The 16,556-nt window shown below is 37.0% G+C and overlaps 3 protein-coding genes across 10 annotated transcripts; all 3 read left to right on the top strand.

Annotated features, from left to right (window-relative positions):
• The first annotated feature begins 336 nt into the window (after window positions 1-336).
• Window positions 337-3,674, top strand: LOC140765788 (calcineurin B-like protein 4). 8 transcript variants are annotated; one of them, XM_073105058.1, is made up of 10 exons: window positions 337-441; window positions 964-1,078; window positions 1,199-1,323; window positions 1,609-1,691; window positions 1,783-1,842; window positions 2,028-2,136; window positions 2,317-2,369; window positions 2,644-2,724; window positions 2,826-2,938; window positions 3,188-3,674. In XM_073105058.1, exons 3-10 carry the CDS (start codon window positions 1,239-1,241, stop codon window positions 3,255-3,257), a joined length of 654 nt encoding a protein of 217 aa, XP_072961159.1. In that variant the 5' UTR covers window positions 337-441; window positions 964-1,078; window positions 1,199-1,238; the 3' UTR covers window positions 3,258-3,674. The 8 variants fall into 8 exon arrangements, with proteins under 8 accessions (XP_072961159.1, XP_072961125.1, XP_072961182.1 ...); XM_073105024.1 differs by having other exon boundaries at window positions 964-1,102; XM_073105081.1 differs by having other exon boundaries at window positions 366-441; window positions 964-1,024.
• Window positions 3,675-9,368: 5,694 nt separating this feature from the next.
• Window positions 9,369-12,670, top strand: LOC140759771 (calcineurin B-like protein 4). Its single transcript, XM_073096423.1, has 9 exons — window positions 9,369-9,525; window positions 9,929-10,101; window positions 10,208-10,290; window positions 10,397-10,456; window positions 10,564-10,672; window positions 10,756-10,808; window positions 11,816-11,896; window positions 11,981-12,093; window positions 12,194-12,670. Exons 2-9 carry the CDS (start codon window positions 10,020-10,022, stop codon window positions 12,261-12,263), a joined length of 651 nt encoding a protein of 216 aa, XP_072952524.1. The 5' UTR covers window positions 9,369-9,525; window positions 9,929-10,019; the 3' UTR covers window positions 12,264-12,670.
• Window positions 12,671-13,091: 421 nt separating this feature from the next.
• LOC140760992 (phosphatidylinositol 4-kinase gamma 4-like) lies at window positions 13,092-16,053 on the top strand. The gene is made up of 3 exons (XM_073098140.1): window positions 13,092-13,302; window positions 13,584-15,051; window positions 15,351-16,053. The coding sequence occupies exons 2-3, from the start codon at window positions 13,702-13,704 to the stop codon at window positions 15,726-15,728; spliced, it is 1,728 nt and encodes a 575-aa protein (XP_072954241.1). The 5' UTR covers window positions 13,092-13,302; window positions 13,584-13,701; the 3' UTR covers window positions 15,729-16,053.
• The last annotated feature ends 503 nt before the right edge of the window (window positions 16,054-16,556 follow it).

Below are 16,556 nucleotides of genomic sequence, written 5' to 3'. Positions count from 1 at the left end.
ATCTACTAAGTTGTAGGTTACTGCACTTCATATCTATCTTCTGTAAGGCTGAGGACAACTTTGCTCTGTTCATCTCTTGGCATTGTGTTGTTCTTCCAAATAAAATATATAAATTGAAGCGCACCAGTGTCAAACTAATTCTATTTGCTTGCCATCTGCATTTGATTGCATTTCAATATTTCCCAACTGCGAAGTATGGATAGAATTAGAAACGTGATGGGTTTTTGTTCTACAGTTTTAACCAAGAGGTCAAACAATAGATGCTCTCTTTATAAGTCAACTAAGGGGTGTTATCGTAATAAAGATGAATGCGGAGGGTGATAATTAATGAAGACATGGCTGGCTAGCCTTCTTCGACAAAAACACTGGCCTGAAGAGAGGGGCAGAGGAAAAATAGGAGGAGAAGACCGCTTTGTAAACTTTCGGCTACTTTAACTAAAGGTTTCACGTGTTTCTCTTTTATATAAGTCGATGCTGTTGATCTTGATTTGGGTTTTGTTTTTCTTTCTTCTCTTCTTCAGAAATCAAAGCCCTGGTATAAGAAAGTGTGCCGCTTGGATTCGGAAATTGCCCTCTTTTGTGTTATAATTTGTGGTACATTAGCCTCCTTCTGGGGTTTTATTATGGTTTGGCAAGAATTTCTATCTGGGTTTTGTTAGAATTGGCGCAAAAGTGATTTTTGTTGGTCTCTGCAATTGGGATTGGGGCGGAAATTTTCTTTTTGGTGTTTTTATGGTATCATTGTTTGAATTATGATGGTTGTGACTCCATGCTTGATCAAACCTAAGAAGCGCTTGTTAATTAGTGGACAAATCCGAGTTTTTTTTTTTTTCCTTTTCCTTTTTGTTACTTTTCTCTATCGATCTTTTGTTAATCAAAAGAATGAGAGAGTTTTTAGTGTCTAATTTGATTCTGGAGCTTTAATCCATTCCATCAATTAATTGAATTAGGTGACTACTGCAGGTGAATTTTAATTGACTCTAGAAGATAAATTTTGACGACGTTCGGAAGTTCTACTACAGGGGTTGACGCTTGATCTCTGACTTGGTTGCTATCCAAATAATTCTCTATCGAATCAGTCAGTACTGGAACATAGAATTTAGTATGAAGCAGTCTTGAGATATTCTTCCATTTTCCTTTGTTACTTTGAAATCATGGTCAACTTGGGATTATATTCTTGTCGGTCTTTGAATGGCAGGTGCTTATTTGACAAATTGTTAGTGGAGGAGTATCCTTTGATGGGTTGTTTCCCTTCGAAGCATATCAAGCATTTGCAGACAGAGGGATGTGAAGATCCTATTGCTCTTGCTAATGAAACATCTTGTGAGCAGCTATCATCATTCTTCATTTCTTTTTTGAGGAAGATTATCTACAGATTTTATTATTCCTGCTTCTTGAACATGCCATCAGCATCTTTTTCTTTCTTTCTTTTTCCTTTTTCGAAAAAAATAACATGCTTGAGTTAGGGCTACTAATTTCCTTTTTTCTGTGCTTATAATTATAATTATTTGGAATTAGAAACTCATCAGTGCAGCTGTCTTAAGTCCTAACATTTTTGAAAATATTTGCCCTCCTTATATGACTTTTTATTTTTTGGTATAACGGCAGTTACAGTGAATGAAGTCGAAGCATTGGGTGAGCTGTTTAAGAAATTGAGCTGTTCAATTAGTAAAGATGGCCTCATTAACAAGGTGATATAGGGTTAAATTTTTTGTTATATATTATGTTGATGGAGATTTCACATCTTATATTGTGTGTGTTTTGTGGCATTTCTTTGATCAGGAAGAGTTCAAACTTGCTCTGTTCAGGAACAGCAACAAGCAAAATCTCTTTGTGGACAGGGTGAGAATTTTCAGTGCATTCAGTTAACATCTATGTTTTCGTTTCAGCATTGGTCTGTGCTAGATAATTGATACTGAATTGGATGCCTTAAATCTAATTTATTACGTATACATCTATGGATGTGCACTTAATCTCAACATTTTCAGTTACTAAATTTCTTGATTTGGCTTGGCTAATCTATGCAGGTATTTGACTTGTTTGACATTAAAAGAAATGGTGCTATTGATTTCGGTGAATTTGTTCGATCTCTTAGTGTATTCCACCCGCGTGCACCTGAATCAGAAAAAATTGGATGTATGAACTCTTTACTTTCATACCTTGTTTCTATGCAATATTTATTTTGCCAATTTGTTGTGCCTTTGGTTCCTCACAGCTTTTGTTAGCCATTAGTTTGGTCTTAGGATGAGTTTAGGCATGTGTCAAAATTAGGAATTTGGACGATGACTAATAATGTGGTGATTCTTTTTTTGACAGTTGCATTTAGATTGTATGACTTGAGATGCACGGGCTTCATTGAACCTGATGAGGTAAGTATCTCTCCTATCAAGGTTCTTTATTGATAATCAAGGAGATTAAATAAAAGTACATATTTCAAAATTTCATCATTAAAAGGAACAGATTGTTGATAATCCATTCCGCAGCAATATTATTTGCCTCTTCAGTGATTGCATAATGTGAAGCAGAAATTGCTTTACTACATAATCTTGAAGTAGTTTTAGAATGCTAACCTCTGGACTATTTACCGCACTGAAATTCTAGCTGCTATATGAGAACTCTAATGAATGGGATCTGTGTCAACAGCTGAAAGAGATGGTACTGGCTCTACTAAATGAATCAGATTTAGAACTTACAGGCGAAGTTGTTCAAACAATTGTTGATCGGGTGAGAATGAACCTTTTATATCTGTGTGCTCTAATTTGCTTGTAATATATGCAGTAGCAACTTTTCTTCACTCTTTCTGATGTTTACGTGATTTCCTACAGACATTTGCCCAGGCTGATTCAAAAGGTGATGGAAAGATTGACCTAGAAGAATGGATTGAATTTGCTAAAAGAAGTCCATATTTGTTAAGGAATATGACCCTTCCATACCTTATGTGAGTCTTATTTTGAAGCAAATTTTCATGCTTTTACTTGTAGATTTTTCCTTTATAATATTTGTAGATTTTTCTCTTGCCACGGCCATTTAACTCATCCATGTCCCTGCTGAAACATGTTCTTGTAATATTTTGCTCTTATCTTGCTATTTTACTTTTAAACTCGATACCTCTTCTTGTAGAGCATGCTCGCTATCTCATCTCTTCATCTGATCTTTTGACTAATTGCATAATTGTGATATTTCTCAGGGACATCACAGTCTCATTCCCTAGCTTCGTTATGAACTCCGAAGTAAACGAGGCGGACATGAGATCCTAATGCAATGCATGTTACTCTGGCATGCGCACTTCAATTTTGCCTTGGCCATCTACTCAACATCAAGAAAGATGCACCAAACCTGTGCATGGACATCTGCGGTGCCATGTACCTGGAATCGAGGAAGACAACCTTATCAGCATTCTGCGCCGCAGAAAAGCCAGTTGTCCAGGAAAAACTGTGTGCCTCTTGAGAGAGCAGTCCTCTTTTTACATTGACTCAAGTCTCAAGACTCCTTTTGTCTTACTACTATGTATACTTCAAATCAGTTAAACTCACAAAGATTGTGGTCTCTATGAATGTAAAATTAGTTCAGTCAGATAAACAGAGTCTGTAATTGCTTCTGTGGTGTATAACCAGGAGTATATATCCTTTTGACTACAATGACAGGAAGAAATAAATCAATACAACTATTGTACCCTTTTTGAGTTTGAATTCAATTATATAGCTACTGTACCTCTTCTTGTTTATTTGATGAGACATTGTAACAACTCCCCATGACACCAATTTCATGGGGGCCAAAGTTTTGTTTTCCTTTGTCCTCTGCTTCTGTTGGGTCTCTTGAGAGGTCCCACAGCACAGACATCCCTTTCATGTTTCCTGCAACTTAGGTTGCAGAGGATCCACTTACACTTAATTTAATCAAACATAATCTACCACCGACTGTTAGTCCACCTCTAGTCTTCACTTGGGTGGACGACCAAAAGGCAAAAGCCACAATGTAAACCCATCTCAAAAGAAAAGCATAATTCCTACCTCATGACGTCGAGACTAAATTGGGCTGCTCCAACTATAATTTTAAATTTCCAAATCTATTCAAAGTCTAAAGTTGGAAGTTAGTTCGCACTATTCCAACAACATCAAAACAAAACTTGAAGCAACTTTCTTCACAAAATTAACTGAGGTCCAGAGATAAGTTTACCGAATTGAATGGTAAAAAAACAAAGTAAAGAGTTGCATCAGATCAGCTTTGGAATGTTGGAAAAGAATGACACAATAAAGGTGAAGATTTTGTTAGGTAGGTAGTGAGAAGAATGCTTTGCATAATTGAGTTATTAATTGATACTTTTGTTACAATTTGATTCAGCCTCCAGTGTCCCAGATATTTAATGACTTCTTTTTCGCTTTGTGTCCTCGTAAAGATTATGAAAAGGGAATGGGATCGATGCTACCAGGGAAGCTGAGGCTGGGGGAGTTCTCCACACAAGAAACTTAACTTAAACAAAGCACAAGATGCCATTTATTGCTTCTATTTTAAAGACTGCAAGGCGATCTCCATGCATGCCTACAAGGTTGGTGGGACTCCAAATGACACAAACACCACTCTTGGAACCAATGATCAGATCAATTGGGCATTATCTTCCCAATAATCAACTTCTTTGGTCAGGCATCAAAAGTAGTGCCTGTGCCGAAGATAAGAACAAGCAACTTGTCCTTAACAAAGAGCCAGAGCCGATTACCTACCCAAGAGTAAGCAGACGAGATGAAGCCTCTCTTAGGCTCAACAATGGTGGCCACGTCGAACAGCACATCTTTATATGATCTACTGTTTATAAACTACTCGCTTAGGAATCGTAGAAGCTTCTACTAAATGACTCAACCCAACTAGTAATGCAAGTAGCCAACTTATGCCTCATGCATAGTGAAAAGTTGTACATATATATTTACATTTAGTTATAATTAAAAGGAGCCTTTGATGACAAAGATGAACAGTTCCCTTCTTTGTTTTGGGCATGCAGTTGTCTAATCTATCGGATAGATTAGCAATGAATGTCAAACGAGTATCCAATAACTTTTCCTTCTTTATCTATCTTTCTTGGTTTCTTTCAGATCATATTAGTAGGTTAGCACAGTCCATTGTCTTGTCATTGGTAATGGTAAGGACACTAGAAAACGTTTCTTGGTAATTAGTTGGTAAGAGTGGTCCATAATTGATCCTGTCATTATCCATTAAGATTACATATGACCTAATTAGGCCGTTGTTAACCTCATGTATTAGAGACACCCAAAGATTTTTAAACTATTAAAGTTACCACTATTTTTTTTTTACTCTTTCAAAATTACCATTGTAATTTAATACTCTTAAAGTTAGTAAATTAGTAAAATACCCTCTTTTTTTAGATTTAGTGTAAACTATTTTATTTCGTATTAAAATTTTGGATAGCTTTTAAATCATATTTAATAATTTATATGACAGCTAAATAGTATTTTCCTACCTATATTATATTTTAATTAGATTTACTATTTTTTAAAGTGAGAAAATATTCAATAAGACCATAAAAATTAATCTTGGCACATGAATTATCACGTTAAGACGTTCCACGTGTATTTTAGGGGACATATTCTAGTGGACACGTGGAGGAGATGTTCGCGGAGGTGGAACCCCTCGATGTGCGAGATGACGGAGGGAATCCGGCAACAGAGATGGCACGTGTAATGTGGAGAACTTAATAACAATTATCTCACTAATGATAACAACTATACTATTTGCACGTGCAATGACGTGCTACATATTTTTATTGGACGCAGTCCTTATTTTTTTCTTTAAAAAAATTAAAATAACGTGCAACGTAAACATTTTGCTACCTCAAATGCAGGACAATATAAATAAAAGGACGTATATCTAACAAATAACAGTAGTCCGCCGACGTCGAGGAGACCAATTAGACTTTTACTTGTATAATTATCTATAATAAAAGGGGCCTATATATAAAAACAGTGCAGATTTATATATATAAACCTTCTACTACTGTATGATAATTTCGTCTGCGTAATAAATTGTCTCAAATAGGAGAGACTTTATTCATTTCGCGCATATTATTTATTTATGAACGAAAAGGAGAAAATAATATCACATTTGAAGTACAACAGGATGCACTAAAATACTAGTGGATGCTACGGAAGTAGGGGTGAAAACGGATCGAATACGGATCGGATAGTGCTCAATTCATATCCGGATCCATTTTTTTAGTTCGGATACGGATTCGGATACGGATATTGGACGGATAGCAAAATTTAAAACCATATCCTAACTAAACGAATACGGATAATTTTCGGATAAAAGATCGAATCTTAAACGGATATTGATTAAAATTAAAATAATTATAATATGTTATTTAAATATAATTAACACAAAATTATTAAGAGTTTTACAACAAATAATTTTTTTGTATGTCAAATATATAAAATTAGAGAAATTAATCTCTATAAATAATATATAATGTATTATTAGTAATAATATTAATACTTACTATTTAAATAAGCAAACTAAAAACTAGTAAATCATTTAAAAAAATATGCAGGTAAACGGATATCCGATATCCGTATCCGAATCCGAAAAATTTATCCGACTTATATCCGAATCCGCATCCGAATTTTTTTCAAAAATTCTATCCGTATCCGAATCCGAATCTGAATCCGAGTTGGGTCGGATAGCGGGTCCTAACTCCGACCCGTTTTCACCCCTAAATGGAAGAGATCCAGTCTCCGAGAGGTGACAGTGCTTTGCTGCTTCCGGATCCACTACATGAAATTTCTATATCAATTATATTTTGTTTTCGTAACTTCAATGCTGCTTCCTTAATATTTTTTAAATAAATTGTTTAACTTAAGATATAAAAAATTAAAGAGACGTCTTCCTCTCTCTCTCCTAGAGGATGAAAAAATTGAAGCAATCTAGATATTTATAAATTATTTAGTAAATTATTAAAAAAATAAAGAATTGAGTTATAAAATTCTTAAATATGAGTACAAATAACAAAATAAATATAATATAGGATGTAATATGTAAAATTATTTAAATAATAATAAAAATAAAAAATATAAGGGAATTTCTGATATAAAAAAATCCTTAAATATATCGTTAGACACCATGGCGAGCTGTCGAGTACCGAACTTGAGAGAGTTCGAGAATCCAGCAGTGCGCAAGATCTACCGGTGGAAAAAGTCATGCGTACTCGTGTCTTGGCAGCCGCAGCTTTATCTCTGAACCCGGATCTTATTTACGATCCGGATCATCAACCCTTTGACCAACGGAAGGCGAAGATAAGGTTTCCAGTCAACGTCCACAGCCCCTCCCGTTGCCAGCTTAACAGCAACTGGACATGAAATTGAAAACGATGGCTCCATCGATAAGCACCTTTTAATCCTGCGCTTATCCACATATCAACCCAGATAAGTCTATTGCTCTATCTATCCAATCCAGATTAATTATGACATCACTAATACCAATTAATCCATATATATATATATATATATGTTACATAACTCAAAGGTTAGATTGGATTCTCTCTCTCTGTCTCCTTATGCAACTTATAACACGAACAATCTTAGACCAGGACTAATAAAATGGAAATACGTAATGATCATGCAAACAAATAACCCAACATTTGGCATCTCTGGACCAGGAGAGGTGTTGCACTTCCACCTCAGCTTGTTCATACAACTATTCTTCTTGGAGCCAGCTACTTGCTGAGCTGTGGACACGTTTGGATATGATACGTGGCATATACGCCACCGTCAGTTCAAATATAGTTACTATTTTTAAAGCAATTTTTTCTTCCCTTTTCTCTCTTTAATAAATTAATTTAAAATCATTATCTAGATAGTTAAAACTAACTTAACCTATCTCACACACCTCTGAGACAATAATATCATCAAAGGATGTTTTAGAATTTCATAGGTTAAGATAATGGAAGCAAATTGTGCTCATTTTTTTGATGCATACTATAAGGATGGAGTAGCTCGATCCTCTGTGTTTCCTTGCCAGGAAAGGTACCTATATATTAAAGTGTCATTAGGCGTTATCCTTACTCTAGAGTGATATATAAATTAGTAGATAAATATCTAACTATTTGTTATGCTCACAAGATTCGGCTGACAGGGCTAAATTTTGTTTGTAAGTGGTCCACCCATGAGATTTATTACAGTCATTAGTAATTATATAAGTGATTTTCCTAATTATAATAGATGTTTTTCAATTAAAGTGTGGTCTCAACTTTGGGGGGAAACTTGGAAGAAACTTCCACTAAGTTTGGTCCATTTTAGAGAATATTGTGACTAAGTTGTAATTTTCTCCTCCCTTTGAACTTTTTGCCACTTTATGTGCATTGCACATAGCCATCATTTGCTTTGGGAAGCTGACAAGGAGATTGGGAAATGGCCATCACTAAGATTTGATGGATTTCACTAACCTCAGAAACCTCACTAAATTCTTATCACCTTTGATGTGATCCATTAGAATCATCAGGAACACACACAGATTTTGAAGGGGAAACAAAGAAAAGAAATGGACAAAATAATTAGGATGTATACCAAGTGATGTCTCTATCTTTAATTAAATGGAATGGCACAAGCCCATAACAAGTTGGATGGGTTATTCTCCAAGTCCAAAGTTAGAGATTAGTAATAAATTAATATCTATGCAGTAAATGTCATAATACGCCATTGTCTTTATGATCAACCTCCTCCTCCTCCTCCTGTCTCTTCTAATCCACTCAGTGAATGAAAGTGATTGAAAAGAACACAAATGGATGGTTAATTACTAACTCAACATCTTCAAAACAATTATTTTTGCCGATAACCCATATGTGTACAAAGATGGAGAGAAATTTTAAATGATAATTTAACCTGAATCAAATATTAAAACATGAATTGCTCCTGTTGAGTTTGATGTTTTAGACTTTCCATCAGTAACAAAGAGGTGAGCTCACTAATCCAATTTTTTTAATAAGCATGAGATTTGGATTTTAATTAGTTAAGTGGAGTTTATCTATGTCAGCTGACAGTTGGCCCTGACGTGAAATGAACAAAGAGGTGAGTTTATTTCAGTTTATCATCTGAAATCACCATTTAATCTACAAGGTGGAGTATTTTTATACAAGGAGGGTGTCAATGTGCCTAAAAAAAATAAATTAGGAGATAATTTGGAGCCAAGGTGTAATTAGTCCTTAATTAAAGAGCAGGCGGCTATATGCAGAAAAGCCATCAGAAGAAAGTAAAATCCTTTCGAAACTAGAAATAAAAAAGAGAGCAACAATCTAACAATAAAGACCAAATTCACACTCCAGTGTATAACTTTATTGTTATAAAAGTATTTCGAAAAAAATTGCGTTTGACTTCCCCGGGTTTCTTGCGCAGCTTTGCGGGTATAAAGAGGCCACAAGTGTCGCCCCTGCCGAAGTATCGAAGAGAGCGAGACGAGAGAGAGAGAGAGAGAGAGAGAGAGAGAGAGAGAGAGAGACTCAGAGAGATCAAAGATTTCTATTCTAAGGTAATGTTTCCTATATCTCTCCACCTCTCACTATCTCTCTATCTCCTTCTCGAGTTGGGTCTCGCACTTCTCCATTAATGTCCTTCCCCTGTTTCCCGATACGAAAGAAGGGAAAGAAGAGATTTTGTTGCGCAATTGGGATTTGGGTTTTGGTTTTTCGTAATCGCAGCTTTTCTCTTATGATTCTTTAGCTTTTTTTTAGAAAAAAAAAACCAGAAATCATTGCGGAGAATTCGCTCCGTGGAGTTATTGGGATTGCGTAAACCATTAGGAGTCTTTGAAAAAAAAAATCCAACTGAAATTAGTGTCGATGGTATCGATGATTTTCTTAGCTCTCTTACCGATACTAAATAGAATAGTTTTCCTAATTTGACTCTAGCTAATGCGAATCTCTTTACATCAGTTATTCTGCAGGTTATTGCTCGTCACCAAGGTGGGAAAGTTGAAGGCTTTCTTCTCATCTCATTTCCTTTTCTTATCGTGCTCTTTGGCAAATGGGTTGTGTGCCTTCGAGGCAGGTCAAGAAGAAGACACCAGGATACGAAGATCCTGCCGTTCTTGCTTCTGAGACAGCTTGTAAGTTGCAAAATATTAGATGGTCAAGTGTGATTTTGCTACTAGAGAAGACCTCTTCCTCCCTTTCACACGATAACATCTTAATCTCCTCTCTTTCTCATGGCAGTCACAATCAGCGAGGTAGAAGCTCTGTACGAGCTGTTTAAGAAGCTCAGCTTCTCGATTGTCAAAGATGGGCTCATTCACAAGGTCTCCTATTTAGTTACAATTAAAAGGAATTTGTTGTGTGTTTGCTTGTTTTTTTTTTCTTTTTCTTATGGTTATTTTAGTTTCAAAACTCATGTTATGTGTGCAGGAAGAATTCCAACTTGCACTATTCAGGAACAGTAACAAGGAGAATTTCTTTGCAGACAGGGTGAGAACTTTATTCCTTCTATCACTAACAGTCTTGATCTTAGTTACAGTGCATACAACAACTCTGGGACTCACTTTTACCTGTATATCTTGGGCAAATTTCTGCAGATATTTGATTTATTCGATGTCAAACGCAACGGGGTCATTGAATTTGGCGAATTTGTTCGGTCCCTTAGCATCTTCCACCCTAATGCATCAGAAGAAGAAAAGAGTGCATGTATGTGTAGAGTAGAATTTGCTGGTATTTTTCAGTACAGAAGTATAGATAACTAACACTGACATCTTCTTCTTATTCCACAGTTGCATTCAGATTGTATGATCTTAGGAACACAGGCTACATCGAGCGAGAAGAGGTAAACTTCTGTGCTCACTGACGATTTCTTATACAACTTGTTTGTAATCTCGGACATCAATTAACCTTCATGGATTTAGTAACATAGTATGTTGCAGCTACAACTCTTGTGCTGATCAATCTATGGTGGTAGATCTACCGACATGATATGAGTATTTGTTTATGCATCTGTAATTTGTACACGCATTTATATATATTTGCAAATTTGTCCATTGCAAGCTCCAGAAAGCTCGGCTAAGAGTGATTTGACAAGACTTTTTTGGGGGTATGTGTGTGTTTGTGGAGGGTGAACGGAGATGGTATCATTTAGGTCTGCATGCTACAGGTGGAAAGTCAAGGATGAGGTCATTAGAACTATCCTCAGACAATATACTATGCTCTGACAGCTAAAAAAATAATCAAATAATATTTGTTTTAGTCTCTTCTTTCTATGCAAGCAAACAAACAAACAGCTGCACAATTCTTATTATATTTAGTGATCACATCCCCCTAGATGCTATCAATAATCTATATAGAAGTAGTGAGTATCTTATGGTTCTCTAAGATCATTAGGTAATCTAGATAGAGCTGAGTGACCACAAATAAGCAACAAATAGCCGACACAGTCACACTTTTGGTCTACTTGTTGCTGATTGTGACTACTAGGACATGCGAGAGTGTTTTTTATTTCTCATTCTTCATTAACAATGGAGATATCTAAGTATCCTATGTTCTTTGAATAATATAGAACACTCAAAGTGCGCATGTGGCGAGCAAGATGAGCATTTGTAAAGGTTTCCTTTTCTTTAAATTATTAAAAGGCTTTTGGAAAGATTTATCTTACCGTTGAAGTGCATATACGTAGTCAGAGCATTCATCACTTGCAAGAAGTTGTAGGCTTAATTATTAATCGAACAAGTGACTATAAACTTCTTGATACATAGTGGCCAATATCTCCTAAATGATGTTTCCATAACTCCTTAGAATAAGATAGTAATATTAATCTCATTATATGTTTCCCTTCAACAGTTGAAAGAGATGGTGCTGGCTCTTTTGAATGAATCCGATCTCCATCTTTCAGATGAAGTAATTGAAACTATTGTCGATAAGGTGAGAAGCCTTTATCGAGTAATTCCTTTCTCCATGCTCTAATTTTGGCGTGGTCGTTTAACTTTGTTTAAAATTTTCATGCAGACATTCAGTCTGGCAGATGCAAAAGATGATGGAAAGATAGATCAAGAAGAATGGAAGGATTTTGTCAAACGAAATCCATCGTTACTGAGGAACATGACACTTCCTTATTTAAAGTGAGTGATGAAAGCACATTACCGTTCCCTTCTTTAACTAACTCTTTATTTTCTCCACCTCATCTTGATTGCTTTGCATGCTTACATTCGTCATTTTCAGAGACATTACTATGGCATTTCCTAGCTTCGTGGTGTATTCTGAAGCTGATGATCTAAATATTATGATGTAATATATGCAACCCGAGTTGCTACCGCTCGACGTTCCATGAACAAACTAATGCCCCTTGGGAAAAACTTGGTGCCGGTGAGGGACCGATCCATACCTACCGACAGGGCATCAAAGATGGTTGATTACTCCTAGGAAAAGTCTGATCTTCTTTGCTGGGGTAAATGAGAGAGAGTTCTATGGAGAGACAATACCCACCTCTACCCCCCCAGGGCACAACCATTCATGTAAGCTGCCTGGAAGATGTTGCTCGTTTGCAGTTCAGATCTAGTTGATGATGTATATTATGGCTTGCACATATGTTTCTAATTTTGTAGTATGAGTTTATTGTATTGTTGTTACCTTCAGTTCTATGACTCCTCATAGTGAATGACTTTATTCTTCAATATAAAGATGAACATTATGGATGCAGTTGACATTGCTTATTTAGTAGAAGCTCTTGGTTTTTTTTTTTTTTAATATTTTATTTTGCCCCAATACTTTTTCAATCATGAAAAATATAGGAGGAGGGTGAGAATTATCTTAAGATAAAATGGATTTATTCCCAGTAAAAGAAAAAAAAAAGTCAAATTTGGATCAAATATTATTTATATTTGGCTATTTTTTCACCAAATAATTTCATTTCAGACCATAATATATTTCCATGGCAAAAGATAAATAGGTAGTTAGAGGAGGGTAGAAGGGAAATATTGGCAATCCGAGACTACAGTTAATCATCCCCGCACTTAACGCCGTCAAAACCCAACTAGCCGTTAAGTTCGGAAGCAACCGCCTATAACGGCTGCGGGTCCGGCTTCGATCCCGTGGTCTCCTTCCAATTCCATCACTTTCGTTTCCTGTTTTAAACCCTAGCGGATCGACTCGATTCGAATAACACGGAGCAAAGCGCGGGCAAATGGAAGTTGCAACCGAGGATGGATAACTATCCCAGCCGAAACCGAAAACCCTAAGATAGGTGTGATCGATCGCTTCGTTATCCTAAATTTGTCGCCCGATTTAAGCTCGCATCCGTCGTCCATCCGCCTTCGATTCTTCCCCTCCCGGTAAGAATCCATTTCTTTCTCCTTCTTTGAGTTTCGTCTCGAAGAAATCCCTTGACCTTTACTTCGTTTGATCCCTTTTTGGTCCCCGAATCGCTCTCATTGTTGAATCGAACCCTAAGCTTGGAAAGGAAGCCCCTTTCCAATCTTAAGGGCTTGATTGCACTGTTTAGTTTGTTGTGTTCTTCCAAAGTTAGAGATTTTTCTTCCGTTGAATTCCCCAAGGGAATGTAGAATTAGAGCGAGATTGGCTTGTTGTAGGTCTAATTGCTAGACGTTTTCAGGAGAATCAGAGCGGAATCACAGATGGGTTCTAGGGTTTGAGTACGCCCATCGTCCTCTTTGTGGTTTACACTTCTGGATAAAACTGAAATTTCTCTAAGATCTCATCTTGGAAGGAAAATGTCGTCTGGCGGAGCCACTCTCAGCCCTATCAGGGAAGATCTTGCGCACTTCCCCTTCCGCTCTAATGGTGCCAGATCACCGCATTGCTTGGAAGAGTCTATAATGATATACCTGGAGGTCCCCGGCTTGTCGTTGATCCCAATGAGGGTCCTCGATACTGACTCAATTGCATCTGTGAAGCTTAGAATCCAGACCTGCAGGGGCTTTGTGGTGAGGAAGCAGAAGCTGGTGTTTGATGGTAGGGAGCTTGCCCGGAATGATTGCCTCATCCGAGACTATGGCGTGTGTAATGGAAACATCCTCCATCTTGTTATCAGGTTCTCGGATCTCCGTGTGATAACTGTAAAGACTGTCTGTGGGAAGAAATTCAAGTTTAATGTTGAGCGTGGTCGGACTGTTGCTTATGTCAAGCAGCAGATTGTTAAGAGGGGAAAGGGTCTCGTGAATCTCGACGATCAAAAACTCATTTTTGATGGTGAGGAGCTTGATGACCGGAGATTAATCCATGACATTTGCAAGAGCAATGACTCAGTAATTCACTTGTTGGTTCAAAAATCAGCGAAGGTTAGGACGAAGCCTGTTGAGAAGGACTTTGAGCTGTCAGTTGTAGCACCGACTGTGGAGAGGAAGGGCTCAGGTGAACTTCAGTTAACTAAAAGGAAACCACATAATAGAGATGTTTGGGTTGAGCCAGTTATTGTCAATCCCAAAGTTGAATTGCCATTGGTGATTAGGAATCTAATTCGTGCCACTTTTGCTGGACTGGAGAAGGGGAAACCCCCAATCATGTCCTCTGAAGGTACAGGGGGAGCATACTTTATGCAGGACATGTCAGGTCAAGAATATGTTGCAGTGTTTAAGCCAATTGATGAGGAGCCTATGGCTGAAAATAATCCTCGAGGTCTTCCATTGTCATTGAATGGTGAAGGTTTGAAAAGGGGAACACGAGTTGGAGAGGGTGCTCTTAGGGAAGTCGCAGCTTACATTCTTGATCATCCTTTAAGTGGTCGCAGGTCATTCTCTGGCGATGATATTGGGTTTGCTGGTGTTCCTCCAACTGCTCTGGTCCAGTGCCTGCATGGGGGCTTTAAAAATCCCGAAGAGTTTGAGTCTGCAGGACAGGGTTTCAAGATTGGATCCTTGCAGGCATTTGTGAAGAACTATGGGAGTTGTGAGGATATGGGACCTAAAGCATTTCCAGTGCAGGAGGTTCACAAGATCTGTGTGTTGGATATAAGGATGGCAAATGCAGACAGGCATGGTGGGAATATCTTGATCTGCAAAGAAGAAGAAGAAGGCCATATGAAGCTGGTTCCAATTGATCATGGTTATTGCCTACCTGAGAATGTAAGTATGCATTTTACTTACCGGAACATTTGAGTTTAGTTATATTATGTAGAAATTCAGATCTGATTCTGTTAAACTATGAATTATGCAAGCTTATATCTTGATGTTTTGTTACAGGTTCTTTTCTTGAACAATCAAAGACATTAATTCTAAGTTTTTTATGCTTCTTTAAATCTACCAGATACTGTTAAAATTCTATAATAAAACAAAGTGATTCACAACGTTTGCGGTTCTTCCAATTCTTTGTGCCAAAGTATGACTGTTAGTTTTTCACTTGTGGATGCCTGTGCTTCCTGCAGTTTGAAGATTGCACCTTTGAGTGGCTCTACTGGCCTCAATCCCGCCAACCTTTTAATCAAGAGACTGTTGACTACATCAAATCTTTGGATGCTGAGGAAGATCTTGCTCTTCTCAAGTTCCATGGCTGGAAATTATCTCTCGAGTGTGCGCGCACTCTTCGCATCGCAACAATGCTTCTGAAGAAGGGTGTAGAACGAGGGCTTACTCCATATGATATTGGAAGCATCTTATGCAGAGAAACTATCAAGAAAAAATCCAAGATTGAAGAAATCATCCTTGAAGCAAAGGAAAGGGCTCTTCCAGGATCAAGTGAAACTGCATTCCTGGAGTTTGTTTCTGAAATCATGGATCGCCGTCTTGATGAACTTACTATATAGTACAGTAAACAACCATCAACATGACTATATATATATGTGTATGTATATGCCAATGTATGTGGATTATGATCCGTGGATGAGAGTTGTACTGACCTTGCTGCCAAAGGCCAGAGGAACTTGAAACCTCATGCTACAGCTCTTGTCATCACCCTGCTGTTTAAAATACTAGTGCAATGCTGGAAGGACGAAGAGAAAGCTACACTCTTCTGTTAGTATAATTCTGGAAAACTTTGTGTTGATTGAAACGCATGGTGATCTATATTATAAATAAATATGGGATCTTATTGTATGTGGTAATCCTGTCGATTCCCAAATATTTTGTGCATCATTTGCTGATCATTTGGATAATCATTTGGATAACTACAACAGGAAGAACTGGCGAATGTGATTGTATCCAATTATGTGGGATTAATCTGTACTTTTCAAACAAGTATATAGTCCTTATAATTTGGAATCTAAAAGTGGACACATTTATTTGCGAAAGATAAATTGACTTACAACATAAAATCTAACTCCTGCAGATTTATTAGACCAAAAAATAGAACACAAATATATCTCTGTCATTATTTTCTTTGGTAAGAAATAGAAACTATCAATTGTGTCATTCTTGCTTTCTGGACTTACAACGAGGTAAGGTAGAGAGATGATCATAGCTTTACAGAACCCTTATAGAAGTCACGATCTATATTAAGAGTTAAATGGTCAAAAAGAGGCATAGAAGAGATGGATTTACTCTCTAAATCTTCTCATCATCAGGTTCTTAGTTTAGAAGGGCTTGCCCTATGTCCTTGATGTGCTTATTATGATCACAAAAATAATATGTCTGAT

This window comes from Typha angustifolia, chromosome 1 (genome assembly GCF_048772165.1).
Source record: "Typha angustifolia cultivar Huaian chromosome 1, ASM4877216v1, whole genome shotgun sequence".
Lineage (NCBI taxonomy): Eukaryota > Viridiplantae > Streptophyta > Magnoliopsida > Poales > Typhaceae > Typha > Typha angustifolia.
This window is presented reverse-complemented; position numbering and strand designations above follow the sequence as displayed.

Bases quoted from the DNA above. Each gene is read 5' to 3' on its own strand.
- LOC140765788 (XM_073105058.1), top strand. From the start codon at position 1,239: ATGGGTTGTTTCCCTTCGAAGCATATCAAGCATTTGCAGACAGAGGGA. The intron at 2,370-2,643 runs GTAAGTATCTCT...CTGTGTCAACAG, and splicing joins GCTTCATTGAACCTGATGAG to CTGAAAGAGATGGTACTGGC. The intron at 2,939-3,187 runs GTGAGTCTTATT...GATATTTCTCAG, and splicing joins ATGACCCTTCCATACCTTAT to GGACATCACAGTCTCATTCC.
- LOC140759771 (XM_073096423.1), top strand. From the start codon at position 10,020: ATGGGTTGTGTGCCTTCGAGGCAGGTCAAGAAGAAGACACCAGGATAC. The intron at 10,102-10,207 runs GTAAGTTGCAAA...TTCTCATGGCAG, and splicing joins TCTTGCTTCTGAGACAGCTT to TCACAATCAGCGAGGTAGAA. The intron at 10,673-10,755 runs GTATGTGTAGAG...CTTATTCCACAG, and splicing joins AGAAGAAGAAAAGAGTGCAT to TTGCATTCAGATTGTATGAT.
- LOC140760992 (XM_073098140.1), top strand. From the start codon at position 13,702: ATGTCGTCTGGCGGAGCCACTCTCAGCCCTATCAGGGAAGATCTTGCG. The intron at 15,052-15,350 runs GTAAGTATGCAT...TGCTTCCTGCAG, and splicing joins GTTATTGCCTACCTGAGAAT to TTTGAAGATTGCACCTTTGA.